Genomic DNA, 27,424 nt, shown 5'->3' with positions numbered 1-27,424 from the left:
ATATCCAATCCGCTCATAATTTGTCCCTTCCCTCCTTTAGCTGGCTGGCATGATGGCTCCATCTGCAGAGATATGACAAAGATTAGTCACAGCTGCTCTCTTGGGCGGCCAGCCTTTCTGTGCAGGATGTCTGAATCCCGATAGTCATTGCCGGCGCTGCCCAAGGCAGGCGCTGCACGTGTTCATGAGACTCAGGTTATAACCCAAGGGTGCAATCTGTCTCTTGAGCTTAGGGCCCGACTCTAAGGTTCTCCTCCTTGTCATGTTTTCTTCCTGCTGTTACAGGATGGAGAACATGGGAGGCTTGGGTGGAGAGCGATAGCAACCAGGGAGTTGAGGTGGTGGTAGTGGAGGTGAAGGTGGTGGCGGAGGTGAAGATGGTGGCGGAGGTGAAGATGGTGGTGGAGGTGTGATGGAGGTGAAGGTGTGATGGAGGTGGAGGTGGTGCTGGGGGTACCCAGGCACAGGGCTCTAGGACTTCTCAGTCACCTGCTCTGGACACAGAGAGTGGGACTGCTGCCCAATGCCCACAGAACAGCCCCACCCCACGTAACCCGCCTCTTACCTTGGGCCTGTGTGCTCTTGGACTGTTCACTCTGAATCAACCAACTCGCTCCTAAGTGATCTCTCTCCCCTGGTCACTTCCCTTTACCTACTAACAAATGTTGAGATCATAACACACGTGGGCACACCTACTACCGTCTGGTTGCACCTGCCGTACCTACCTGGTCTTCAGAGACTGCCCTTCTTTAGCTGGGTTGGGACTATCATGAGCTTCTTTGAAGGTACCCCCTGGCTCTGGAAAATGGTCCTTCGTTTCTCCCAAAACATATCTTCCTGGGTACTTCTCCCTCTTCCTTTCTTTGGGGGTGCGGTAAGGGTTTGGTGGGTGGTGGGTGAACAAAACTCCCGTGTGCTATGGGAGAGATTGGGCACTTCTGGGAACCAAAGGGTGCCAAAAGGCTCCTGAGGAGGAACAATTGGGAAACAAAGTTGTTCTTTCTCCCTCCTTCTCCTCCTTCAAGTTGTTGTCTTGTCTCAACAACGGCCAGACATGATAAACAAGAGACCATTTATTCCACATCGCCCCAACAATAAGCAAGCAGGAACAAGGAGGAAAAGTAATATTCTCCCTCTCTAACTCCTTGCAGTGATGAAGGCCAACCACCCCCCCAAGGTTGTGAGAAAGGATGAGGACAGGGATGCAGATGAATGGGCAGGATTTCCGACAAGGTTACGAAGATGCCTTCTTTTGCTCAGGATCCGGGACTTCCCTCTGGGTGATAGAGGCATGTGAGACAATCGGCTTCTTCAGCAAGTTTTGTAGAGGGCTGGAGCAGTTGCTGCAGAACTTAGTGCCACAGGGACGGTTCATAATCACCATCCAGAAGTGTTGGTGGTTGAAGTAACAGAGGGCTGCTGGGAAAGCACAAAGGGATGGGGGAGAGGAAATTTGGAGAACCGGAAGAAAGTGGCCAGCGAGGTGAGGCCAAAGGGAAGATAATTCCCTAAGAACTTGTCCTTGGGGGTTACCAGCCTCCCTCCCTGCACACTTCCTCTGCCCCGAGCCACCCATGTCCCCTCCTGCCCGGGGCCCTCAGGCCACTCACCACAGGTGACATAGAGGACAAACACCAGCCAGCCTATGAAATAGCTCCAGCCGATGGGGACTGATAAATTCTTCTTCAACTCAAAGATCCAGAGGTTAATAGGAAACAACATCAGGGTGAAGAAAATAAGGATAACTAGGAGACAGGGACGGGAGAGATCTTATTCTTACCTGAGGACCCCACGGAGATTCTCCCTCACCTGGGATACAGGCACAAACCATGATCAACCCCTCCAACCCCACCTCTCCCAGGATGAGGAAATGGCGGAGCTCAGTTCTCAAGGACCACCAGCTTTGTTCAGCCACCACCCACCAGACCCCTACCCCACCCCCAAAGAAAGGAAGAGGGAAAAGTACCCAAGAAGATGTGTTTTGGGAGAAACTAAGGACCACCTTCCAGAGCCAGGGGGTACCTTCAAAGAAGCTCATGATAGTCCCAACCCAGCTAAAGAAGGGCAGTCTCTGAAGACCAGGTAGGTACGGCAGGTGCAACCAGACGGTGAAGATAAGGCCCAGCACCAGCGCCAGGCAGAAAGTTATCATGGCTACCCCGAAGATTGGGTGGTTTGTCCACAGCTTAAAACTATCTGGAGAAAATGAGAAAACGGGACGAACTTAGGATTCACAAAGGAGAAAAAGTATATAATAGAATGACATGAGAAAAGGTTAACTAAAGAAATGCGCATTTTTTAAAAAGATTTATTTATTTATTTGAGAGAGAGAGAGTGAGAACTTGCAGGGGGAGGGGCAGAGGGACAGAGAGAGAAACTCCAGCAGACTCCTCACTGAGCACGGGGTGGGGGCCCAATGCAGGGCTCGATCTCACGACCCTGAGATCAGGACGTGAGCCGAAATCAAGAGTCAGACGCTTAACCGACTGAGCCACCCAAGTGCCCCAGAAATGCACATGTGAGATTACAATGAAGTATCACTTTCACTCATTAAATAAGCAAGGATTATTGATATGGAGATTGTTTGATAATCCCAACCATACAAAAATGAAAAACAGAGGACTTGAAGTGTGTTTCTCAAAAGAAGAATTACGAAAGTCCCATATACACATGAAGCTCAATACAAAGAATTGCCAAGTAAATGTGATTTGTTAACCTATCAAATCAGCAAAGATCAAGACAAAATTGATGACACCTGGTATAGGAAAGGATTTAGAGAGAAGAGGTGCTCTCATACGCTACCACAGGTCAGCATTTCCGATGAGTGACCTGGCACAAAATATCAGAAATAATGTAAAAGGTTAAGACCCTTTGACTTGGCGATGCTTTTTGGAATTTATGGTAAGGAAATAATCCAAGAGCAGCACTAAATCTGTGTGCAGGGATCTTCTCTGCACAGATACTTATATGTCCAAGGAGAGATTTGTTAAATGTATTGTACCCATTTGTTGGATTATTATGCATTCATTAAAAAATGATATGGGAGGGGGACGCCTGGGTGGCTCAGTCATTAAGCGTCTGCCTTCGGCTCAGGTCATGATCCCAGGGTCCTGGGATCGAGCCCCACATCGGGCTCCTTGCTCAGCAGGGGAGTCTGCTTCTCCCTCTCCCACTCCCCCTGCTTGTGTTCCCTCTCTCGCTGTCTCTCTGTCAAATAAATAAAATATTTTTTAAAAAATGATACGGGGGCACCTGGGTGGCTCAGTTGGTTAAGCGACTGCCTTCGGCTCAGGTCATGATCCTGGAGTCCCGGGATCGAGTCCCGCATCAGGCTCCCTGCTCAGCGGGGAGTCTGCTTCTCCCTCTGACCCTCCCCCCTCTCGTGTGCTCTCTCTCTCTCTCTCTCTCTCTCACTCTCTCAAATAAATGAATAAATAAAATCTTTAAAAAAAATGATACGGGGGCACCTGGGGGGCACAGTCGATTAAGCGTCCAACTCTTGGTTTTGGCTCAGGTCATGATCTCGGGGTTCTGAGATTGAGCCCCATGTTGGGCTCCGCACTCAGCAGGGAGTCTACTTGAGATTCTCTCTCCCTCTCCCTCTGCCCCGCCCCCCGACTCTCTCTCTCTCTCACTCTCTCTCTTAAATAAATAAATAAATCTTTTTTATTTATTTGAGAGAGAGAGACAGCGAGAGAGGGAACACAAGCAGGGGGAGTGGGAGAGGGAGAAGTAGAGTCCCCGCTGAACGGGGAGCCCCATGTGGGGCTCAATCCCAGGACCCCGGGATCATTACCTGAGCCAAAGGCAGATGCTTAACAACTGAGCCACCAGGCACCCCTAAATAAATCTTTTTTTAAAATGATATGATAGATGTTTGTCTCCAAACAGAAGATGTCTCGAAAGAAACGAGGAACCAAGAGTGGGGATTAGAGGCCAGCGGTGGGGGGCTCCCTTCGCTGTGTCATCTTTTTTTTTTTTTTTTGACAAAGAGAGACACAGGGAGAGAGGGAACACAAGTAGGGGGAGTGGGAGAGGGAGAGGCAGGCTCCCCGCAGAGCCTGGGATTATGATCTGAGCCAAAGGCAGACGCTTAACGACTGAGCCACCCAGGCGCCCCCTGTGTCATCTTTCATTTTGCTTCCATTTCCACTCCATTCACATACTACCTAATCAAATAAATCTTAAATACTCGTGATGCTATAGAAATATTAATGACAGGAATAAATACCTAGAACTGCAAAGGGGAGTTTGCAACCCAGAGCATGGAGAATTGCGGTTTTGAAAATATAAATATATACATTTATCAAGATACAAATAAATATATGTTTATTTGTATATGTGTATTTGTATTTATAGATATCACTGGCAATGCCAACTGTGATTATATCTATATGAGCAAATTTTAGGTCAGTTTTATTTTCTTTCTTAAACGTTCTGCATTTCCCACAATAACTAACTGTGCAACTAACTTTTTCTTATCAGAAAAAAATTATCTATTTATATATTTAGAATTAACAGTCGTTGCCAACAAAGATACAATAAAACCAGCCTTCTTGTGCATTGTTAGTGGAAAGGTAAATTGCTATCACACTTTTTGAAAGCAACATGGAACATTTTATGAAGAACCTTAAAATATTTAACTCTTCCATCCGGTAAAGCCACTTTGGGAAATCGATACCAAAGAATTAACACTAAACACAGAAAAAAAAAAAAGTCATTAACAAATTTTGTTGCTCCTTTTTTTTGCAAATATGACATTGAAAAATAAATTTTACCAAGAATAGAAAAATAAAATTCAAGTAAAAGATGACAATCTATTTAGTTGATATATATGTCTATTAACTTATAATAGGGAAACATTTACTGCATCTCATAAAAATAAATTTCCTTACAGATTTTTAAATTATTTTTTTTAAGATTTTATTTATTTATTTATTTGAGAGAGTGAGCAAGAGCGAGAACATGAGTGGGGAGAGGAGCAGAGGGAGAGGGAGAAGCAGGCTCCCCGCTGAGCAGCAAGCCCAACGTGGGGCTCGTGGGGCTCGATCCCAGGACCCTGGGAACATGACCCAAGCCAAAGGCAAACCCTTAACCGGCTGAGCCACCCAGGCACCCCTAAATTATTTTTAAATAATCTCTACAACCAGCATGGGGCTCAAACTCACAACCCCGAGATCAAGAGTCACACCCTCTGTGGACTAAGCCAGCCTGGCACCCCAAAGATAAATTTTTAAACAATATAAATTGAATACTTAAAATAATTTAAAAGATATAAGGTTATTTATGAAGAATGAGTACAGCTGTGTAAAAACCGTTCAAAACTTGTTCAAATTTTTTTTTTTTTTAAGCCTAGCAGAAACTTGAGTGCTTGGGGCTGGTCTTTGAGGAACTCGGTTAGAGCAAGGCAGGTGCCTCTGTGAGTCTTGGAGCCAGACACGCCTGAATTAGAATTCTAAACCTGCTCTCTTTGTAGGTGAAAAACAGTCAAATATTGACCCTCAGCAAGGTACTTTATCTGAGTCTCGGTGTTCTCATCCGTACAGGAAGGATGATCATCCCTATTCCTTAGGGTTGGTTGAGGATCTATCGAGCAAATGGAATAAGTATGCAATAAATGGTAGCTTTTTGTTTCCCCAAATTTATTGCGAGAAAGATGCATTTCTCTCATAATGGAAGAAACTAAGAGCCGCATAACTTTTATCTTTATTATTATCTTTTTACTATTAATGAGAGTGAAGTCACGGAACGGGGATCACGGAGACAGAAAGTTCTGGTTTCGCACAAGAGCTGAGCAAGGAGGCCCGAAGCTGGGAGGTACAGGAGAGCACGGAGTACTGAGCTCAGGAACTGGCCGTGAAGGGCCACGAGAGCCTGGGAAAGAAGGAACGAGGAAACCAGACGTGGGAACCCAGAGCTGGCCCAGAAGAGCAAGGCCTGAGGCAGAAGGGAGGAGAAGGGGCTGGGACCAGGGCTGGGGAGGGAGAGCGACCAGGGGGCTCCTCCCGAAACTGGAAGCTCGGGGTACACAAGGCTAGAGGAAGACAATCCCCACCTCGCTGGGGCTCTTCTCCCCATAGAACAGGGGCAGTTGTGTGATTAAGGAGTGATTCCCCAGCACTGAGAGTCCACGCCCCTCACAGCCTTGTTACAGCCACAGACCAGGCTCTGAATCTTCGCAAAAACAATGATCTGAGTCAGGCAAAGCGGTTTGGACAGAATGCATGGGGGCAGGAAGACCCGTCCTCGGTGGTCTCCTCCAGGGAAGCCCTCTTGTGGGCCAGATCACTGGGGATGACCCGAAGGAGGGGACAAGGGCACGGGGTGACCCGGAGTGACCAAGGCAGACTGGAGCCCTGGGGTGCGGTGGGGGCGGGGAGGGTCTCACCATTCCAATTTTCTGAGTTGGAACTGCTCTTGCATTTGCAGATCCGCAGGGGCCCCATGGACATGACGTGAGTGGCCGTGTAGATTCTGGTGCTGACGTTGGTGGGCCAGCGCTGGTAGAAGCGGCTTTGAGAGGGGCACAGCCATTTCTTGGAGAAGACCATGACCAGCATCAGGGCGAAGGCGACCAGGCTGAGCTCTGAGGCCAGGACCTGCGCTATCCAGCGGGAGCTGTGTGTAATTCTCCACCACAGGGGCAACATGGAGACCCTCCGGGGCTCTGAGCTGTAATCCCTGAGCCCCTGACTGCTACTTCTGGGCTCAGAGAGTGAGTTCTTTACCCGCTCTTCTTGAGCCAGACTTCCCTCTGCCCCATCCTGCTTCTCAGCATCCGACTTCCTTTCCAAGTGTCTGGTGCTCATCCCTTTCTCCTCCTGACCCTGGGAACTCATCCCTAAAGTCCCCTGCCCCCATCTTGAGCACCCCCTGTCTCCCCCTCTCCCCTCCACCCCATCTCCGCCTTCTCTTGCTGGGCTCAGTCGTCCCTCATCTTCTAAATATTTCTATCCAGCAGAGCACCTGGTGCCACAGGGCCTGGGGTCTGGGAAAGAACAACCCATCCAGTAGGACAGGGCCCCTAACCGCCACGGAATATTCCTGAGGGGTGGGGGTGGGGGGTCATCAAGTGGGGGAGGGGCCCACCGTGGCAGCCCCACTCCTAAGAGCTGTGGTTTCTGAGGGTGTCCCCTTCTCTTCCTAAGTCCTCTCCCCTGACCTTACCCCCAAATGCTGACAGACGGAGCAGGAGGGAGGAGATGCTTGTCCTCAGGGAAACAGCCTCCCTCCGTTGTTCTTTGGAAATGTCTTCTTCTCACGGCTTCCCCTACCCCCTTCCCCTCCCTCCCACCTCCACTCACTTCTGGTGGACAGTTGCCATTCCTTTCCCTCTTCTCTGTACCTTCTTCCCTTCTTTTTCCCCTCAGCACCAGAAGGGGAAGCACATAGGATAAGGAGCAGGTGGGGGGGTGTCATCCAACCCGAAATCTTTCTTTTTTTTAAGATTTTATTTTTTTGAGTAATCTCTACACCCAACGTGGGGCTTGAACCCACAGTGCCGAGATCAAGAGTCATGTGCTCTACCGACTGAGCCAGCCGGGCGCCCCACAAGCTGAAGGTTGTTTTTTTTTCTAACCTCCCTTTTAAGTTACAGGAAAATAGATCTGAGTCACCTGGGGCAGCCTGATCGTAGTGGCTTCTGGGAGAGGAGAGACCCTGGGAATTCTCCCGAGGAAAAAGCCTTTCGGATTTGGGATGTGAGTTTGAATCCCACCAGAGTTGGTTTACTCTGTGGAGGCGGTGATATGTGTGGTTAAGGACACAGGTTTTCGGGGCGCCTGGGTGGCTCAGTTGGTTAAGTGTCTGCCTTCGGCTCAGGTCATGATCTCAGGGTCTTGGGATCGAGCCCTGCATCGGGCTCCCTGCTCAGCGGGAAGCCTGCTTCTCCCTCTCCCTCTGCCCCTGTTTGTGTTGCCTCTCTCGCTCTCTCTCTCATATAAATAAATAAAATCTTTAAAAAAGAAAAAAGACACTGATCCCATTCGTGAGGACAGAGCTTCCCAAAGGCCCCTAATCACCTATTCCCCCCCCCCAAAGGCCCTACTTCCTAAAAGCATCACCTTGGGGTTAGCTTGCCAACGTAGGAATTTTGGAGACACAGTCTGGCTCTGTTCCCACTCGTCCCTGAGCGTCCTTCTCCTCCTCCCCAGACCGACCTCCTCTTCTCCTCTGGTCCATGTGGTGAGGGACGTGACCTTCACACCTCAAGTTGTCTGTCTTACTTCTTCGGTCACCAGAGTGGAGACTTCTCAGTCCCAAGTCCGCACATGGTCTGGCGCTGCCAGGGACAAGGGCCATCCTTAGAACTCTCGGCTATGGTCAGGGGCAACCGGGTCAGGAGGCTGAGCAGAGCTGGTGATCATCAGGATTTTATTTCCTTCCTTGGATCCGTTTTCATTTTCCTGGAATTTCTAAGAGTTTCTCATCCTAACAAGCAGTTCTAACGGTAACACAAAACAACATGAGAGAATCTTGGAAATATAATGTTTCCTGAAAATCGGTAACTCCCAGAAGACTACGCTATAAACATGATACCATTTTTATAGAGCTCGTAAACAAGCACAGCTAAACAAACTATTGTTTAAGCACACATAATACTATGATGGCGTGGTAAGTTTTAAAAACCAGCAGAGGGGCGCCCAGCTGGCTCAGTCAGAGAAGCGTGCAACTCTTGATCTTGGGGTCGTGAGTTCGAGCCCCATGTTGGGTGTAGAGGTTACTTAAATAAAATTTTAAACAACAATAAAAGTCAGTGGAATGATAAATACAAAATACAGAATAGTGGTTATTTTATTTCCCAGGGGAGGCAGGGGAATGGGACCGGGAGGACTGCACTGTACATACATGTTATTGGTAATAGGTTATTGGTTCCTGAGTTAGGATAGGTGCACAGGTATTCATTATATAACAATCACTTATAACTAATATATAATTCATAGGATCCTGTGAAGGGGCACCTGGGTGGCTCAGTCGTTAAGCGTCTGCCTTCGGCTCAGGTCATGATCCCAGGGTCCTGGGATCGAGCCCCGCATCGGGCTCCCTGCTCCACGGGAAGCCTGCTTCTCCCTCTCCCGCTCCCCCTGCTTGTGTTCCCTCTTTCTCTATCTCTGTCTGTCAAATAAATTTAAAAAATCTTTAAAAAAATTCATATGATCCCGTGAATGTATCAGATATTTTTTTCAAAAGGTAATCAAAAATAGTCTAAGAAAGGAAATGCGATCTTAGTGATTCCTAGGTATGCAATGAAAGCTATTTATGTAGTCACAATATATAAGGTAAACACTGTTGCTTGAGTTTCAACTTTTAGAGTCAACAGATGGACAAAGCACGGAAGACTTAACTATGGCTACAAAAGTAAACATAGCTGTTATCAGCCTATATGCCGTCCAAGTAAACGTTTAGAAGAGGTAAACGGGCAGGTGGAAGGAGAAGAGAGCTGAAGGAAGGGTGGGGTGGGACCTGACAACAGGGTCTCCGCAGAAGGCTGTGCAGGATGTGCACTGCACAAGAGCCCACAGCTGGGGGGTGGGGTGAGTGAGCGAGAACTGAGGTTCAGTCTGCATTCTGCTCAATAAGGGACACCCCTCTAAGTGGTCTCCATTGACCGGGAGGAAGAGGCGCTTTGTTCGATATCTCGTAAAGGTGCAACCGCCCCCCAAGACGACCACCCCAACATCTATTCAGAGGGGCTGCCTTTTAACCACAAGGTCGGAGGCACCAGGGTGCCTTACAGGCTAGGCGCAGTCCCGGCCAACAACATGATTGCCTATCAGTGGAAGTTCTCTGGTTGCAAGCACCTAAGTTAGGTGCTTGACGAAGTTAGGCAAAAAGGAATGTCTTGGGGCAATAGTGAGTGAACGCAGACTCAGACAGGAAGCCGAACGTCCAGTCCAGGAGCCAGGGGAGCACGGGGGAATCCTCCGCAGGAACTGGTCCCCCTGCTCACTGCTTCCCCACAGTGTACCCCACCAACCTCCTCCATCCTTGTCTATTCCCGATTGGGATTCCAAATTTCAGAGTCTGCCTGGCCTCAACTGGGTCACCTATCCACCTCTGAGGGGGGAAGGTGGATGCCCTGACCGACAGCCCACCAGAGCCACATGGACTTGGAGAGGGACAGTTGCCCAAAAGAAAGGAAGCTGAGCAGTCAAAAAAAAAATGATAATGTGGGGGCACCTGGCTGTCTCAGTCAGGGGAGTTCTCGACTCTTGATCTCGGGGTTGTGAGTTTGAGCCCCACATTGGGTATAGAGATTACTTATTTTAAGATTTTATTTATTCATGAGAGACCGGGGAGTGGGGGGAAGGCAGAGGCAGAGGGAGAAGCAAGCTCCCCATTGAGCAGGGAGCCCAATGTGAGGCTCAATCCCAGGACCCTGGGATCACGACCTGAGCCCAAGGCAGACAGTTAGCCGATTGAGCCACCCAGGTGCCCTGGGCATAGAGATTACTTAAAAAAATAAAATAAAAAATAAAAATAGGAATAACTTGCCGGCACGTGGACAGAGTGGAAGCCAGAATGGAGTGCAAGGCTGGGAGCTTTCCAAAAAGGAAAGTACTTACTGTCCCACCTGACGGCGTGGGCCCGTGGACATCCCTTATGGGACAATAGCCTCTCAGTGACCAAGGGCAGGGCTGACCTGGAGAATGTGGACTCAGACTCAACATAGGCTTATTTGTCACTCCTCAACGGTCCACAGGGACTTGCTTTGCTGCCTGCACAACACCCAGAAACAGCCCTACCCCAGGCAGGCTCACCCGGATACACACACACCAGTGCGCATCTCCTTTGTAGTGAGCTCCGGGGCCCCTGATGTTGCCAGAATATGTCAACACCCAGAGGCCAGGAGCTGCAAGATGGCTTCCCTTTTGCATCTGTGAAAGTCACTGTTGGTTATTCTTCAAACTCTAGTGTGTACTAAGGACCCGGGCATCCCATTACAACGCAGAGGTCACACTTCTAACAAGCTTCTAGCTGGTGCCGTGCGATGGTCTGATGATCACATACTGAGGAAATCTGGGTTGCCCGGCCGCCTTCCCCAAAATGTCCCTTGACCTGCAGAGTTTGGATACATGGGGAAACAATGGTGTCCCACTTGCTTGGTTCTGCCTCTACGGGAAACTCCATTGCCTTGTATATACCAATTGAACAAATAGAAAAACATCGTGCTTAAAACAAAGCAAGAAGTGACTGCAAAATTAAGAATTCCTGCTCTTTGAAAAGAAACGCAGTTACCAGAATGAAAAGGCAAGCCACTGAATGGGAGAAAATATTTTCAAATCACATATCTGATAAAGGACATATATCCAGAATATATAAAGAGCTCTCGGGCGCCTGGGTGGCTCAGTTGGTTAAGCGACTGCCTTCAGCTCAGGTTGTGATCCTGGAGTCTCGGGATCGAGTCCTGCATCGGGCTCCCTGCTCGGCAGGGAGTCTGCTTCTTCTCTGACCCTCCTCCCTCTCATGCTCTCTGTCTCTCATTCTCTCTCTCGCAAATAAATAAAATCTTAAAAAAAAGAACTCTCAAAACGCGGTAGTGAGAAAATAAACCACCCAGTTTTTTCAAAAGCTGAGAAGTTTTGAAGAAGATACGCAAATGGCCAATAAACATTTGAAAATATACTCAGAATCACTAGTTATTAGAGAATCAGAAATTAAAACCACAAGGAGCGGGGGACACCTGGGTGGCTCAGTTGGTTAAGCGATTGCCTTCGGCTCAGGTCATGATCCTGGAGTCCCGGGATCAAGTCCCGCATCGGGCTCCCTGCTGAGCAGGGAGTCTGCTTCTCCCTCTGACCCTCCCCTCTCTCATGTGCGCGCTCTTTCTCACTCATTCTCTCTCTCTCAAATAAATAAAATCTTAAAACACACACACACACACACACACACAAGGAGGGGTTCCTGGGTGGCTCAGTTGGGTAAGCGCCTGCCTTTGGCTCAGGTTATAATCCCAGAGTCCTAGGATTGAGCCCCGCATGGGGTCCCCTGCTCAAACGGGAGTCTGCTTGGGATTTTCTTTCTCCCTTCCCCTCTGCCCCTCTCCCTGCTTGTGCGCCCTCTCGCTCTCTCTCAAATAAATAAATAAAATCTTTAAAAAAAAAATTAGAAACAACCCAAATGCCCCTCCACTAAGAAATGGACAAACTCTGATATACCCATACAATGAAATATTACTCAACAATAAAAAATAATAAGTACATGGATGAATCCCAAATACATTAAGCTAAGCGAAAGAAGCCAGACTTGAAAGGCTACCTATTGTACGATTCCATTTATACGACATTATAGAAAAGGCAAAACTACAAGGGACAGAAAACAGATCAGGGGTTGCCAGAGGCTGGAATTGAGGAAGAGGTTCACCACAAAGGGGCACAGGGGAATTTACAGGGGTGATGGAAGTCTTTCATTTCTCAGTTGTGGTGGTAGTTACATGACTATATACATGTCAAAAATCTCTGAACTTTACACTGAAAAGGGCGAATTTCTCTGTATGTAATTTGTACCTTAAAAATATACCCTAATAATGTATAGACGTGTTGAATCACTGTCTTGTACACCTGAAACTGACACTGTATGTTAACTAAAATGGAATTAAAATTTAAATAAATAAATAAGAAAACTGCAATATATATTTTATATATTATATTTTACATATTATATATTTACATATATATACATATATAAAATATAGTTTTTAAAAGGAGCAGGAAAAAAGATTATATTTTACAAATAGAAAAAAGGTGACTTCCGTGCCCTCCGGAGGGCGAGTTGCTTAATTCCCATCAAGATTTCCGTTGGTTCTTCGCAGAAGGAAGAGTGGGGCAGAGAGCCGCGCCCAAGAGCTCAATCGTGATGAAGGAGGAGCTGCTATGTCGAGCTTCTGCCAAGGCCCAGAACCACAGTGGGAGATGGAGCGAGCGGAGCGGTCGGTGGCGACGGCCCGGGAGTCCGGGGAGCAGCCTGCGCCTCAACCTCTCAGGGGCTCCTCGGCGGGGGCGGGCCACCCCCCAGGCCCTGCCTCGCGCGGGAGGCGGGCGCCGCGAACCCGGAGCCGGAGCCCTGCCGCAGGATGCGACAGGACCCCGAGGCGGGAAGCCCTCCTAGCGCCGCCGGCGCGGGTCCGCGCGGAGAGCGGGGCGGAGCCGGGCGCGGGGGGCGGGGCCTGGCTGGGGAGGGGCCCGGGCTGGGGGCGGGGCCAATCCCTGAGCTCGGAGCCCCGAGGGGCCCGGCCACGCCCCCCGAGGGTGCGGGCCTTCGCGGCGCAGTCGAAGGACGAGTTCTTCCGCTCTGCGCTCCCTAGGCCTGGCCAGAGGCGCTCTGAGGCCGCTGGGTGGGGAGTCCCAATCCAAACTGGGCGTGCTGGGGGGCGAGGTCAGGGGTTCGCCAGACCCGCGGAGGAGGGGTCGGAGGACACGTCCTCCTGCCTGGTGAACTGGCCAACCCTGATAGCAGGAACCATCACCATCACATACCCCTGTACCTGAAGAGAGGGAACCCTGCGAAGAAGGAGGGAGGAGAGAGAGAGACATGGACAGAGAGCCAGGCTGAAGGGCTCTGGAAAGGATCCCAGGGAGGTGGGAGGGCCCAGCGGGGCTAGGGGAGCGGGGAGAGCTAGCGAGCAGGCTGTGGGGAGAAAGGGGGACAGCTCCTCTCTTCCACCTGTTGCTTGTGGTCATGGCTGTACCCCCATCCGCCAGGACGGTGTTGACCCAGAGGCCATAGAAGGGCCAGCCCAAAGACCCGTCCGTGCCCTGTCCTGTCTTCCTGATCGTCCACTCCCCGAACACGAAGGCCACAAACATGAGGGGCAGGGCTGTAGGTGGAGAAAGGGCTTACTGACTCTCGGAGAGAGACTCCCAGCAGGGGCCCATCTTCCCCACTCTGTCCTCTCCTGCACCTTTCCTACACCTGTGACAATATTTGTTTCTTCCATCCCCCCCGCATGACAGAATGTGAAGGAATGGGGTAATGGGACATTTGTACCTACTACCCTCACCGCCGCGGTACCCCCTCTACCACCTCCTCTGTCTTCCTTCCCCTGGCCCCATTCCTTCCCCCATCCACTCTCTCCACGTGCACGTGCACAGTAGTCGTCATTCCTGCCTTCACCCCTTCCCCCTACGGCAATGCTGCGTGCCCCGCCGTCCCCTCCCCCAGCCTGCAGACGGCAGACCCCTCCAGGACTGCCCAGACACACCCAGGTCACCCCCGAATGGAAAGAAGCCTCTAAGGTAACAGAAACATAACAGCCCCCTTCCCTCCCTGCCTTTTCTGTCCCTTTGCGGACATGTGGCTGCATTTTATGTGTCTTTATGTCCCCAGAACGACTCTTGTCTGCTCTCCATCTCCCCGTTATCCTGGCACCAGGACTTCTGAACTGAAGAATGGAGGCATCCTTAGGGGCAGGAACGGGGGAGGGGGGGAGGAGCCGGGAGGGAATGTGTAGAGGGCACCTGTGTAGCTTTGGGTCGTCCTTTGCACCTGTCTGTCTCTCTCAGGATCTCAGAGGAAGAGGGGAGCATAGTGGGGGCCGGGAGGGGCTCCCCCCCACCAGGAAAATTGAAGAGATCTCCAGCTCCCTCCCATGACCACTATCTCCTCTTCCTGGACTTCAGTCTCCCTGTTTCCACCCCTACAAGGCTTTGCCCAGCTCTTCCCAGGGTTGCATCCTTCTCATCATTCCCAGAATGAAGGCTCCTCGAGGGCAAGACCCTTGTCTTTTTCATCTCGGCATCCCCATGTCCTAGAACAGTGCCCAGCGCCTAGATGGCACTCGATAAACAGGTGTAGAATTGAATTGCATTGAACAGAGATGCTTGGCTGGTCAGTAAAGGACATTTACTGTTGCCGGACTGTCCTTTCGGTCCTTCTCGCTCAGAGCTTCGTCCCCTGCTGGAGCCCCAGCCATACCTGGCCGTGGCCCTGTCCTCCTCCCCCGCCCACAGGAACACGCTGCTCCAGCCTCTGCAGACCCACCGCCACCTAGACCCCTGGATCCCTCGGGAACTAGGAATGGGCCAACACACTCGGGCCATGCTCCCGGTCTCCAAGCCCCAGTCCCAGCCCAACTGACCCTCGCTCTCAAAGAACCGCTTTCCGAGCTGCCCCACCACCTTACAAAGCCACATTTGGAAATTCCTCTTCCTTTCAGCACGCACTCCCTCAGTACAGGTCCACCAACATTTATTGAGGGTTTCTCATACGCCAAGCACTGTGCGAAGCCCTGGGTGGCCAAAGGCCAGTCCCTTTCTCCCTCCCGGCCTCCCGGAGTCCTTGCACCTCCCGTGGCTGGTGTGCAGTTGCTTTGCTGGGCCAGCTGCCACACGTGAGCTGAAGGGACAGTGTGACGGGCCCCGCTCAGGGAAGGCCTGGTGCCAGGCCTAGGCCCTCGGTCACCAGCAACTGTCTGCTCTGCTCCGGCTCCATCCCTCACCTCCTTCTGGTATCCCACCGGGCACTTTCTTCTCTGGAAGGAGATGCTCTGGAGGGCACACACTGGGCCGCCGCACTGGCTCTTTGTTCCCTCCCCACCGGCTGGCCCAGTGTTGCCGCGGGAGGTCCAGGATGAAGCCCGGAAAGCCGGAGAGGCTCCCCGGCCGGCCCGCCATCCACAGCTCCTGTTTCTTCCCCCAAACCTGGGGCACAGAGCCGGTGTGAAGCCCGAAGCTGAGGCCGGATGAATGACCGGTTACAGTTCAGGTTGGAGGCCAAGGTTGGGGCAAGGAAGCTTCAGGGGGCTTCAGGCCACGGCCACTGGCCATCTTTAGTCCCTCGGGCTCCTCTACCAGGCTGTCTGGCTGATCCCCAGCATCACCCTCCAGCTGCCATGGACCCCTGGCCCAGAACTCAGGCTTCTCATCCCCCACTCTGGCCTCTGGCTGCCAAGCCACACCCAACACATCATGTCCGCTGGAGCTCAGACCTCCTGTCTTCTTGGAGAGAATAATAGGAAAAGCAGGGGGTGAGGGAAGAAATGGAGCGCTCAGTCACCCGGGAGGGGGCAGGACCACACACACAGCACGTTCAGCAGGACCCCCTTCCCTGATACATGCAGAGACCTAGGGACACACGCACCGATTCTCTGAGACACACACTCTGGATTCTTCTAGAAGAGAGGAAGGGGCTTGAGAGGGCAGAGAAGGCACCCCAGGAACGGAATCTAGCGCTTCCCACACTCAAAAGGCAGGAGGGTCATTGCTATAGAACCGAGGGGGGCCCCACGGGTCTCTGGGGCCCAGACCACCATCTTCTGTGGCTGGATGTCCCTGCTCACTGCGGTTGGCTCTTTTATCCTGGGACTTTATCTCCAGTGCAGCCCTTTTCAGAACTTTATTGACCTAGCTTCTTAGTCTTCCTTGGCTGTGAACGGAGCAGGGATACTCATTGGCCAGCGGCTCAGCCAGCTCAGCACCCATTGGCTGCCCTGCACCAGGCCTCTGTCTCCATTGGCCACCCACTCAAGCCATCCTCATTCTCCTTCGCGGGGGAGGGCGTGGGGGGGGGGGGCTCCGACGGCCTTGTTCTCATTGGCTGCCTTCTCCTGAAGCTCGGTCCTTATTGGTTGCCGGTAGAGGTAGCGTTTCCACTGACAGCGAATCCAATGGATGGATGAGCTTTGTCCTCTCCGCGCTGAGTTGCCCGATGTCCCAGCCTGCGCTAGGGTGGGGGGGCACTGGGGGAGCCTGAAGAGGGCCCAACAGCCTCGAGGAGCCTCTGGTGCTGGCGAAGGTGCCTCCTCCTTTCGTGTTCCCCTGTGACTTCACACACCAGCTGGGCCGGGAAGGCCCCAGGAAACCCCTTCAGCCAGCCTGGGAAAGAGAGACAGGAGCCCAAGTGGAACCAAGGCAGGGGAGAGGTCAGGAAGGAAAGGAGGTCCCATGGGGTCTAATGCCCGAGGGTCCCAGTGAGTGTGGGGATTAGTGGAGAAGCCTGGAGCGTCAGGAGAAACGACATTAGAGGCGGAAGCCACAGCAGCAACAGAGGATGGGCGTCCCTCCTCTCCAGCCCTGCAATGGCCACTCATCTCATCAGAGGGAGAGCCGGAGTTCTTACGGGAACCTAGGAGGACCCCCATGGTCTGGTCCCCGTTACCTCTGTGACCTCATCTGCCCGTCTCCCCTTCTTTCACGCCCTCTACCACACTGGCTTCCTTACCATTCCTCAAACACACTGGCCACAGGGCCTTTGCACTGACTCCTGTCTGGGCTCTCCGACACTCTTCCCCCAGACACCACGTGCCTAAGTTCTTCACCTCTATCAAGTCACTGCTCACACGGTGGCTCCTCATTGAGGGGCACCTCGACCTCCCGATTTTAAGTTGTAATCCTACCTAACCCTGGGACTCCTGACCTCCTTGACTCTGTTCCACTTCTGTTTGCCCACAGCACTTACAACCCTCAGACACGTTGTAGCATTTATTTTTTTTTTTTAAGTAATCTCTGCACCCAAAGTGGGACTCGAACTCATGTCCCTGAGATCAAGAGTCGGATGCTCCAGTCAGGCGCCCCCCTATCATTTACTTATTTATATCTTTTTTTTTTTTTAAAGATTTTATTTATTTATTTGACAGAGAGACAGCGAGAGCAGGAACACAAGCAGGGGGAGTGGGAGAGGGAGAAGCAGGCCTCCCACCGAGCAGGGAGCCCGATGTGGGACTCGATCCCAGGACCCTGGGATCATGACCTGAGCCGAAGGCAGTCGCTTAACCAACTGAGCCACCCAGGCGCCCTACTTATTTATATCTTGTTAATTCTTTATTATTTCTCCTCCACTGGATCGTGCATTCCAGCAGGGCAGGAATCTCTGTGTGTTTTGTTCACAAGGCCTAGGACGGCGAGCAGCCTCTCGGAGGTGCTTAATAAAAATTCACTGAATGAATAACTACAAGAATCTCTCACCTTCGGGGCCCTTGTGTGGGTGCTTGGGGGGAGCCCTGGACTCCAGACGTCGTCCCTCTGTCCTGGCCAGTGCAGAAGGCTCTGAACACAGTTCCTGGGAACAGTCTGTTTGGGGGTGAGTGACATGCGGTGGGATCAAGACTCTTTGTAGCTTCTCCCCCATCTGCCCCTGAAGCCTTGCATTTCCTTCCCTCCTCCCCTCTGGGGGACACTCACCACAGTCCTCATAGACGGTATCCGGGGAGCAGGGAAGGGGACCGGGGGTCGGGAAGGCTCCCAGCCAGCGTTGCATGTCTGATCTGGTGGGGACAGAGGGAGGGGTAATGTTTGAACCAGGAGGGCCTTCTGAGGGACAGACAAGGGCTACCGAGGAGGAAGATTGAGGAGGAGGAGGGTGCTGGGCTCTGAGAAGCCGAGTGAGGGTCCCAGGGGTGTTTTCTGAAGGAGACACAACTCACAGGGACGAAGCTTGCAGGAGTCGGTGGGTGGGGCGGCCCTGGTGGTTGCTGAGAAGGGAGAGGCGGAAAGTGGGGGGTCCGGATGGGTCCGGAACCTGCTGGGCCTGGACCAGGGAGCGATGGGCATAGTCCAGAACTTGTAGCCGCTGCCCGCTGCCCAGGGAAGAGGCAGTTCAGAGGGAGGACAGGGATCCAGCTGGACCCCTCCTCCCTACCCCAGCCTGGGCGCCCTCCCTCCCTGGGACCCACCTCTTGGGCTGAGTGATGAGCAACAGGTCACTGAAGAGCAGCAGACAGAGGGGGGTGAAGCGGGGGCGCGAGGTGAAGAGCACACCCCCCCTCCGGCACCCTAACTCGGTCAGCTCCCCCTGCAACTCCAGGCGCCTGGACCAGGACACCAGGGGCAGGGCCTGTGAGGGAGCAGGGGGAGGTTCCGGCTTGTTGCAGCTTGGAGGGGGCAGGGGCGGGGGAAGGGAAGGTGGGGGCCAGGACAAGGGGGCCAACCTTGACTTTGTGAAAGCGCAGTCTCTGGGTGAGCCGGATCAGCTCCTCGGTCTGCTTCATGCGCCCCACCTCAGCGCTGCAACGCTCAATGATCTGGGGTCAGGGGAGCCGTGTCACCCACCCCTACTCCCTTGCACCCCTACCGCCCAGGCCCTTTCCCTCCCCCCCCCACCCCAACACCACAGCATCCCTCCTGCCCACCTTGCTGACAGCACCCAGGGCTTTCTGCGCATTCTCCTGGCGGCTGGACCCCTCCTCCGTCTGGCGCAGGATATTCTGGGGACAAGGAGGGGCCTCAGTTAAGAGGATCCCACCTGGCTTGACAACATGCTTAGTCTGGGTTCACAGGGCTGGGGGACCAACCTCAACGAGGCAGAGACCTCACCACTCACTGTCTGCACAACCCTGAGCACCTCAAGTTACCTCCCTGAGCCTCAGTTTTCCTCATCGGTCAAATGGAGATAATACCCACCTAGCATACCAATAGCACTGTCGTGAGGATTCAATGGGGTAAGTAGACATAAAGTGCTCCGCATAGTCCTTGGTACGTGGTAAATGCAAATAAGAGGGTTGCTATTGTTTTAACCATTATCAACCACAACTCTTAGCGCGAACAATATAGCAGAGCGGTTAAGAGTGCCCGGATTCACATTTTGCCTCTCTCAATTATTATCCACATGACTTGGGGCAAGTTACATATCCTCTCCGTGCCTCGGTTTCCCCATCTATAAAGTGAGGCCAATAATAGTTCCTACCCACAGTTGTTGGCAAGGTTCGACAGGTACAAAGCACTTAGAACCATGCCGAGGACGGGGCACTCAGTAGCCCTTTAGCTGCTATGATTAGTGTTATGATTATTAGGTTGTCTACACTGGGGATGCATGAAGCTGAATAGGATATGAAAATGCTGATAATCTAGATGGGGACTCCTCACACCGAGTCACCCGCATCGGGTCACCTGGTTTAGGGAGAAGTTTCTACTTTGCCACAGAAGAGTCTTTCTCAACCTGATCCCACCCCCACTCCCCACTCTGCCTATCAGTCCACCAAGGAGCCTTTTTAGACACATTTTCCCTAAGTGTCCTACCCACCATGACATTTTAATAGCACAGATACGCTGCGTGTCTATCTGTGAGCCCTCTGGAGTACCCCCAAAGAACTAATTTTTGCCTCTTTGTGAGTGACATCACCCCCACCGGGAAGGCACTCAGTGGGGGAGCCCAAAGACCACTCCCCACATTCCCCCTGAGATTGAGGGAGAGGAGGGGACCTGCCCAAGGTCACTCAGCCAGGTCGTGGCAGAGCTAAGTCTAGAACTCGTGTCTTTAGCCAGGGGGCGCTTTCGACTGCCCCCAGACTGCTCCCTGAGACGTCTGCTTAGCTCCAGGTAGGCTTAGAGTGAGAAGCAGGGGCAGGAGGCCCCCGGGAGGAGGCCGGGCGTTCCCCAACAGGGCGGGGCGGGGGCAGAGGGGCAGAGGACACCCCCCCCCGCCCCCCGCCTCCCGCCCAGCACAGGCACCTGCAGCAGCATGCGGAGCCGGGTGATGCGCTGAAAAGGCAGCAGCAAGAAGGACGGCAGGGGCAGCCGCTCGCACTTCGGGAGGCTCTGGAGGCGCCGCAGCTCCGCCGAGAAGCGCACGTTCGTGTCCCTGCGGAAGCCGTCCACCTCGAGGCCCTGGACCCCAACCCTGCTCCCCAGCTTCCTCCCCGACGCGCGGCCCCGCCTCCCGCACACTCACATAAGGCGGCTGTAAGTCTCCTCCTGGTATTGCTGGTTCCGCACATAATCCACATACACCGAGAAGGGCCCCACGGCGTGGTCGTGCACCACGTCACAGAGGTCGCTGATGTGGGGGGAAGAGCGCACGCGGGACAGGAGCGCCCCTAGAAACCTGAAGAGGGGGGCGGAGAGCCAGGTCTCCCAGGTGTTCCTGCGAAGAGCTGGGTGCTAACTGGGCGCGAGGAAGGGAAGACCTGGGACAAGCAGGAAGCTAAGGGTATGCTGCGAGGACAGGGCCCCACTGACCGCTCGCTGACTCCCTGAACTCGCTGCACATTAGAAAAGAGGGTGTGGTGGTCCCGGGGGGTCAGCGTGTCCCGGAGAGCCTGGCTCAGCACAAAGGTGTCCGTCAGCAGCCGCAGGGAGCGCAGGTAGGAGGCCTCGGATGTCACCACCTCGAACAGGCTCTGAGGAGGAAGAGCTGGGCCGTAGTGGAAAGCCCAGCTCCCCGACCGGCGCAGAACCCAGGTCCCACCCCCCTCCCCTGCGCCAGCCCTGCCCGACCCCGCCCCCCCCACCCCGCACGCCCACCTCCTGCAGGCGCCTCTCCTGGGGGCTTAGCGTGTCCAGGAGGCCACTGGCTCGCACGGCCGGAAGCTCCTGCCACAGTGTGTTGCGAGGCCCAGGGGGCCGTGCGAAGGTGGGAGCTTCGCCGGGATTTGTGGGGGAGGGACACCCATCCTCGCTGACACCCCAGAGCTCCTCGGACAGCACGGCTGCTCGATAGTTCTGGTACAGGGGCTCTGGGGGGCAGACGGAGCACATCAGGGAAGGCCAGCGCCCCAGGACCGTTCCCCTGGGGCTTGCTGGTCACAGCAGGGACCCCCCACGTCCAGAGGCCCTCACCATCCTGCAGGGGCAGCTCCCAGTTCTGCTCCTTCAGCTCCTCCAGCCCCTCCTTGTCCCTGTGGAAAGGGATGGAGTGCCCCAGGCCACCACTGTGACACACCTGGGGGGGGGGGTTGCTATTCACACGCTAGTATAAAGGAGTGCACAACCCGGAGGCAGGCTGTATGCGGGGACCCTGACCAAAGCACACAGACAAAATGACTCAGGCGCCTGCTCCTGGGTGGGCCCCGTCCACTGCTGTGATCTCAAGCCTCACGGACGGACGAGCCATTGTCTGCGATGCCCTGTTTGTGCCTCGGGGATACTCGGCGCGATCAAGCCCAAGCTCGCTCCTCCCTCTCTGTCCCACTCAACCAAGCTACACACCCAGGAGAATTCACACCAGCGATAAGCGAATGGGCCCGCCCTCGCTCCGCTAGGGGTGCTGAATCTATAATGATTGACAAGCCCAGATGACACAGAAGAGGTGTTCCCGGTGCCAAATGGATTTGTGGACAGCGGCTACAGAGGGAGGCTCGAGCTGCGGGAAGTCAAAGGGAGCACCTGCCGATCGCCGGGCTCTTTACCAAGATCACACTCAACAGCTCGGTGAGGTAGTTGGCATGCTTACCCCCACCCACAGATGAGGACACTGAGACCCGGAAAGCCGAAGTGACTCGTCTAAGGTCACACAGCTGGCAAGGGACAGAACTGCCTGTCTCTGGAGCCCTAGACGTTCTTCACCCTACGTTCGGGAAGGCGGGGTTGAGCTGGGCTGATGCTTCGTCTGCTGTGGGGTAGGAGTAAGGGTCTGGGGCTTTGGTACCTGCCCTCCATTGTTGCCGGAGGAGTGTTCTGAGGAGCTTCATCAGGATTGTCCCCTGGAGAGAGATTGCCCAGAATGAAGAGAACAGACCTCCAGGATCCCCAGCCCAGGACTCCTGACTCCAGCCCCAGTAGAGACGCCTACTGATGGAGGAACCCAAAGCCCCCAGGGCCTGTTGGGGGTGGTAGTCTGTTGGCTTTTAGTCCTCTCTACCTCCACCCCTCCCCTTCCCAGCCCAGAAGCCCCCGATCCCCCAAGCCTGGTACCTGCTTGGATTCCATCTTCGGAGGGAGGATCGAGATCTGGCTGTGGGGGGTCCCCAGAGATGGTGGGGTCCTGCCTGACCCAAGTTGGTTTGGGGGCTTTGAGGGGCGGCAGGAGTTTGCGCTCGGCTGTGGAGCGGTAGGACGTAAGGACCACTGGGGGGAGACTGATGCTTGGAGGGCTGGGGCGGGAGCGGGAGGCCCTCAGTGGGGAGGCGCGGCAGAAAACCCTGGGGCCATCCTCATAGCCCCCCACAGGCACCCAGCGGAGCTCGAGGCCAGGCCGGCCTATGTGGCAGACACAGGGGCAGCAAGGAGGGCAGGCGAGGGCAGCATCTGTGGGAGACACGGGTGTCCTAAGGAGGAGGCCCCTGGGGCCTGGCCCCACCCTGCCCAGGCCCCCTCCCTCCCCTGAACCCTTCCAGCAGGGGGACATGGCAGTCCAGCCCCAAGCATCTATCTCCTCCGCCTGCCTGTCTTCAGACCCCAACAAATAGGGAAACCAGATTTTCCAAACATGAAATCCATTTTTAAGAACGTAGCCTCTGAAAACACCCAGTCTTAAAGCACTGAGAAGCAAGAAGATGAGCGAGATGGAGCCCACCCCCGGGGCTTCACGACGCACTTACCCGGAGTGCCGTTCTCCTGGGACCCACTCCCAGCAAGGTTGCCCTGTGGAGCCTCTCTCTCCCCGTTCACATCCACTGCCCCTTGGGGACTCGGCTCCAGGGCCTCCGCAGCCTGGACCCTGCTTTCAGTCCCCCATTCAAACCTGCCAGCCAGTCTCCTCACAGTGCCTGGGGCCGAGGCAGAACCACCCTGGTCAGGAACCCCAGGCGTGGGGAGCAGGGGCAGAGTGTGTGACCCGGAAGGTTTGGGTGGGGGGACTGGAGACCGGGCAGCAGGTTCTGGGGAGACGGAGCGTCTGGACGCGGGACTGGGGGTGCTGGAAGGCGAGTCTGGGGAAGTCTGGGAGTCCAGGCTGGCTTTAGAAGCTGATGGAGGCAGGAGGGCAGGGGGCTTGAGGGAGGAGGCAGGGGGGTCCCAGTGGATGGGGGCGCACATTGGGGTTGGTGCGTCATTGGAGGTGAGGGCAGGTTCTTGTGGAGAAGAGCCGTTGTGGTGGGGCCCTGGGGACTGGGCAGCCCGGGGGCGAGAAGGGGGGCGGGGGCGGATGATCCGAGGGGGTTTCTGGGTAGGAGGTGTTGCTGCAGGAAGAGACTGGGCTGACATCTCCCTCTGGGCTCTTCAAAGGAGTGGGGTACTCTGCTGGAGTCATCCCCTGAGGAAGAGGGAGGGAGAAAGAGACCCTTAGTGCCCCCCAGCCCCGTGGGTAGACTGAGGCCTCTGAGCAGAAACTGTTGGCCAGCAAAAGGGGCAGGATGTCAGGGCCAGGAGGGAAGGCTGCTGCCCTCCCTCGGCTTCTTTCTCATCTCCACTGTCTCGCGTCCTCACCGCTCACCCCTCCTCGCCTCCCGGCCTGCATTTCTGTCTTTCGGCTTCTGCTGCCAGAGTCAGGCCAGAGCAGACCGTGAGCCGGGCTTGGGGGCGCCCAGCTGGAGACCCGGGGGGGGGGGGGGGGGGCGGGGGAAGGGGAACTGGAAATGTAAGGGACACCGGGCTTGCCCTGGGCCAGATGCGTCTAGCTGCTGAGCTCTGTGTGCGTTTGCCTTTTGCAGGGCTGCCGGGAGACGTGCTGAGAGCGCAGCGCTCCGAGCAGACAGGCGCGGGCGAGCGGAGGCTGCTGGGCGGGTGCGGCGGGCGCGGTGGGGGGCGCGGGGGCGCGTGTGCGGGGCGCCGTCTTCGGAGGCGGGGGGGGGGGGGGGGGGCGCCTGGGTCGCCGTGTGCGCAGGCGCGCCGCGCGAGCCTGGGGCAGCGAGGGATGCATCACTATTTCCCTGCTCCAGCCGGCCCTCCGCCCCCCATTTCCCAGTTCCTCTCTCCGGACTCTCCCTTTCCGGATTATTTTTAGTCTCCTTTTCCTGCCCTGAAGATTCCTGGAGCCTTTGACCCCAAGAGACCAGGAGGCCCCGGGCATGGTCTGTCCTGTCCCGTCTCCATCCCTGCCTGCCACCCCCCCACCTCCAATCTGGTCCGAGAGGCCCCAGGGGCGGCCTGGGTCCCGCCAGGAGGCCTGGTGGGTGGTCGGGAGACCAGCCTGAAGGTGAGGACCAGTGGGGCCAGGACACCCGCATCTGGGCTTCACCTCCTCCTGCGGGCAGGCGGCGGCGATCCTGAGCAGGCTGCGGGGCCAGGGCGGTGCCCCCAAACTCCGTACAGGAGTCGGCAGGAGACTCAGAGCCCTGCAGGCCCCAGACTGGGTTCTGGAGAAATGATGCCGGGTGGGGGCTGGGGGCGGTAGACTGCGAGTCTTAGAGCTCAATGGCCTCTGTGTTCTGGCAGGAAGTTCCTTAGGTGGCCCGGCCTGTGGCCTCACTCGCCCCCCCGCCGGCCCCCCCCCAGCCCTTCCCCCCCCCGGGGTCCCTCCCCCCCCCCCCCAGGTACTTGCGTTTACTTCCTTTCCCGCCACCCACTCGGGCCTCTCGCAGGGACCCAGGTGCTCGGCCCCACGCACTCACCCTTCAGTCCTCTCCCCTCTGTCACCTCCCAGAGCTGAGTGAGTAGGGGCAGGAAACGGGAATCGGGATCCTCCTCCCAACCGGACACCCCCCCCCCCAAACCACACCGCACTCCACATGCGCACACTAGGGCTCTGGAAGATGTGAGGGACCCAGGATCCGAAGGGAAAGGCCGAACCTCAGGCCCCGAGCATGGACTGCGCTGTATGCACACGTTCTGTTTGCACTGCTGTGTAGACTGGGGTCTCGGGGGAGCTGCAGTGAACACGGAGTAGCAGGAGCACAGGGCTGGGGTGGCAGAAGGACCCCGGCGTCTAGACACCTCTCTGTCAGCTGCGGGATGGTGTGTGTGTCCCCCCACGGCGTGTCTGACCCGCTGTCCCGCACCTCACACCATAGCCTGTCCCTTTAGCTGCTAACCTGTCCCCCTGGGTGCGAGCCAGTCCATTATTTCACACCAAGGCACCCCCCTCCAGGATTCTGCCCCCCCTAACTCTGCGACAGTGCCCCCTGAACTTACCTTTATCTTTCTGGAAACAGTTTCTACTTTCAGCGGGTCCTGCCGACCCCTTGGAGCGAGGAGTGCGGGGCCGGGTCTCCGAATGTCTGTTCCTGTGTTTCTGGGGCGGGAACCGAGGGCCCAGATTGAGATCTCCACAGAGGAAGCCAGTTCCTCAGCCCCACCCAGCCATTGTGTCAGGCGTGTGTGCATGTGTGTTTGGGGGGGGGAGGGAAGCAGGGGGAGAGGGCCCGGGACCGGGACGGAGATCTGAGACCCGGCTCCTCCAGGTGGGCACGTGACATTTGTTGGGACCCCCGCCTGCTCCCGGTTCTCAGTCCCCCTCTCTCTGGGTCCCAGCCCCTGACTCTCCCTCTCCCACTGGGAGGCTTTGATGTCCATTCAAGATGGATAGTCAGCACCCCTGGGGCTGGGTGGGCAGGGGGCCCTCTCACCCCTAATTTGCTCTGTGCTTGAGGAGCTGAGTCCCCAGCGCTGGGGCTGTGCCATAAAAGCAACTAAGGGGGTGAAACGAGCCACACCCCAGCCTGGATGCAGGTTAGTGGGAGGAAGATACAGGGCAGTTTTGAAATCCAGGAGCCTCTGCCCACGCCCAGGTGCCACTCTTTCTAGATCTTCAGGTGTGCGCGCACACACACACACACACACACACACACACCCGAACAAGACACTGGAAAGAGAAGTCAGAAAACTGGGATAGAAATGTTTGAACCCCTTTCTCCTCCAAGCGAAAGGCAAAATTTTCCCAATGACCAACCTTGCACTTCCAGGTCTACCCTCCGCCCCACCCTCTGCTCGCAAGGGCCTTTGCCCTGGCTGCCCGCGCCGCCTGGAAGCCCACCTCCCGGACGTCCCCATCGGGGAGTCCTTCGCCTCTCCGAGCCCCTGCTCAGAGACCACCTTCTCGTGAGACCTGTCCCACCACTGGAAAATTGCCGGCCACAGCCCCACACCTCATTCCAGCCCCGTCTTCTTTCCCATGGCAATCATTCATCATAACATACCGAAATGTTAGGGCACCAGGGTGGCTCAGTCGGTTAAGTGTCTGACTCTTGGTTTCAACTCGAGTGGTGATCATGATCTCAGGGTCGTGATCTCAGGTTCATGGGATTGAGCCCCATGTAGGGGCTCTGCGCTCAGTGGGGAATCTGCTTCTCTCCCTCTCCCTCTGCCCCTACCACCGCGCCCTCCCCCCCCCCCCCGCTGCCCGCTCTCTCTCTCACTCTCTTTCTCAAATGAGTAAAGAAATCTTTTTTAAAAATACCAAAATGCTTACTATTAAATTGATAAATTATGTTTATAGTTCATTAAGTTTTCATGGAAGCTTCTGGGATGCCTGGGTGGCTCAGTCGGTTAAGCGTCTGCCTTGGGCTCAGGTCATGATTCCAGGGTCTTGGGATCGAGTTCTGCATCAGGCTCCTTGCTTGTGCACTTTCTCCCTCTGACAAAAAAAATAAAAAGGTAAGCATCCTGGTGGCAGGATCTTTATGTTTTGTTCACTGATGTATCCTAAAGTTCTGGAACAGGGTCAGGCATATAATAGGTGCTTAATATTTTAGAAACTGAACCAAATTGAACTGAATTCCCCCCATAGTCCCCTGACTCTCCTTCCTACAGACCATTTCCACAACTCTCTTGATCCCACTGGTTTCCCATCACACACACACACACACACACACACACACACACACACACACACGCACGCACCCCAGGACCAGAAACCCACCCTCCCAGCCCTCACCTCTAGATCCTTTTGGGCTTTCAGA

General features: G+C 54.8%; 2 protein-coding genes across 3 annotated transcripts; both read right to left on the bottom strand.

Annotated features, from left to right (window-relative positions):
* Positions 1–1,234: 1,234 nt before the first annotated feature.
* On the bottom strand, positions 1,235–6,861 carry ODF4 (outer dense fiber of sperm tails 4). The gene is given in 4 exon segments (XM_021694534.1): positions 1,235–1,419; positions 1,611–1,745; positions 6,389–6,746; positions 6,748–6,861. Coding segments are annotated over 4 exon segments (792 nt in total).
* Positions 6,862–15,175: 8,314 nt separating this feature from the next.
* Positions 15,176–25,760, bottom strand: ARHGEF15 (Rho guanine nucleotide exchange factor 15). 2 transcript variants are annotated; one of them, XM_044921415.1, is made up of 17 exons: positions 25,659–25,760; positions 25,139–25,172; positions 23,189–23,841; positions 22,563–22,895; positions 22,297–22,351; positions 21,489–21,547; positions 21,174–21,385; positions 20,889–21,049; positions 20,602–20,754; positions 20,382–20,511; positions 19,064–19,138; positions 18,863–18,955; positions 18,608–18,768; positions 18,359–18,511; positions 18,117–18,199; positions 17,901–18,005; positions 15,176–16,811 (listed from the first exon to the last, which is right to left on the bottom strand). In XM_044921415.1, the coding sequence occupies exons 3-17, from the start codon at positions 23,790–23,792 to the stop codon at positions 16,660–16,662; spliced, it is 2,529 nt and encodes an 842-aa protein (XP_044777350.1). In that variant the 5' UTR covers positions 23,793–23,841; positions 25,139–25,172; positions 25,659–25,760; the 3' UTR covers positions 15,176–16,659. The 2 variants fall into 2 exon arrangements, with proteins under 2 accessions (XP_044777350.1, XP_021550238.1); XM_021694563.2 differs by lacking the exon at positions 25,139–25,172.
* Positions 25,761–27,424: the final 1,664 nt, after the last annotated feature.

Source organism: Neomonachus schauinslandi, chromosome 15 (genome assembly GCF_002201575.2).
Source record: "Neomonachus schauinslandi chromosome 15, ASM220157v2, whole genome shotgun sequence".
Taxonomy (NCBI): domain Eukaryota; kingdom Metazoa; phylum Chordata; class Mammalia; order Carnivora; family Phocidae; genus Neomonachus; species Neomonachus schauinslandi.
This window is presented reverse-complemented; position numbering and strand designations above follow the sequence as displayed.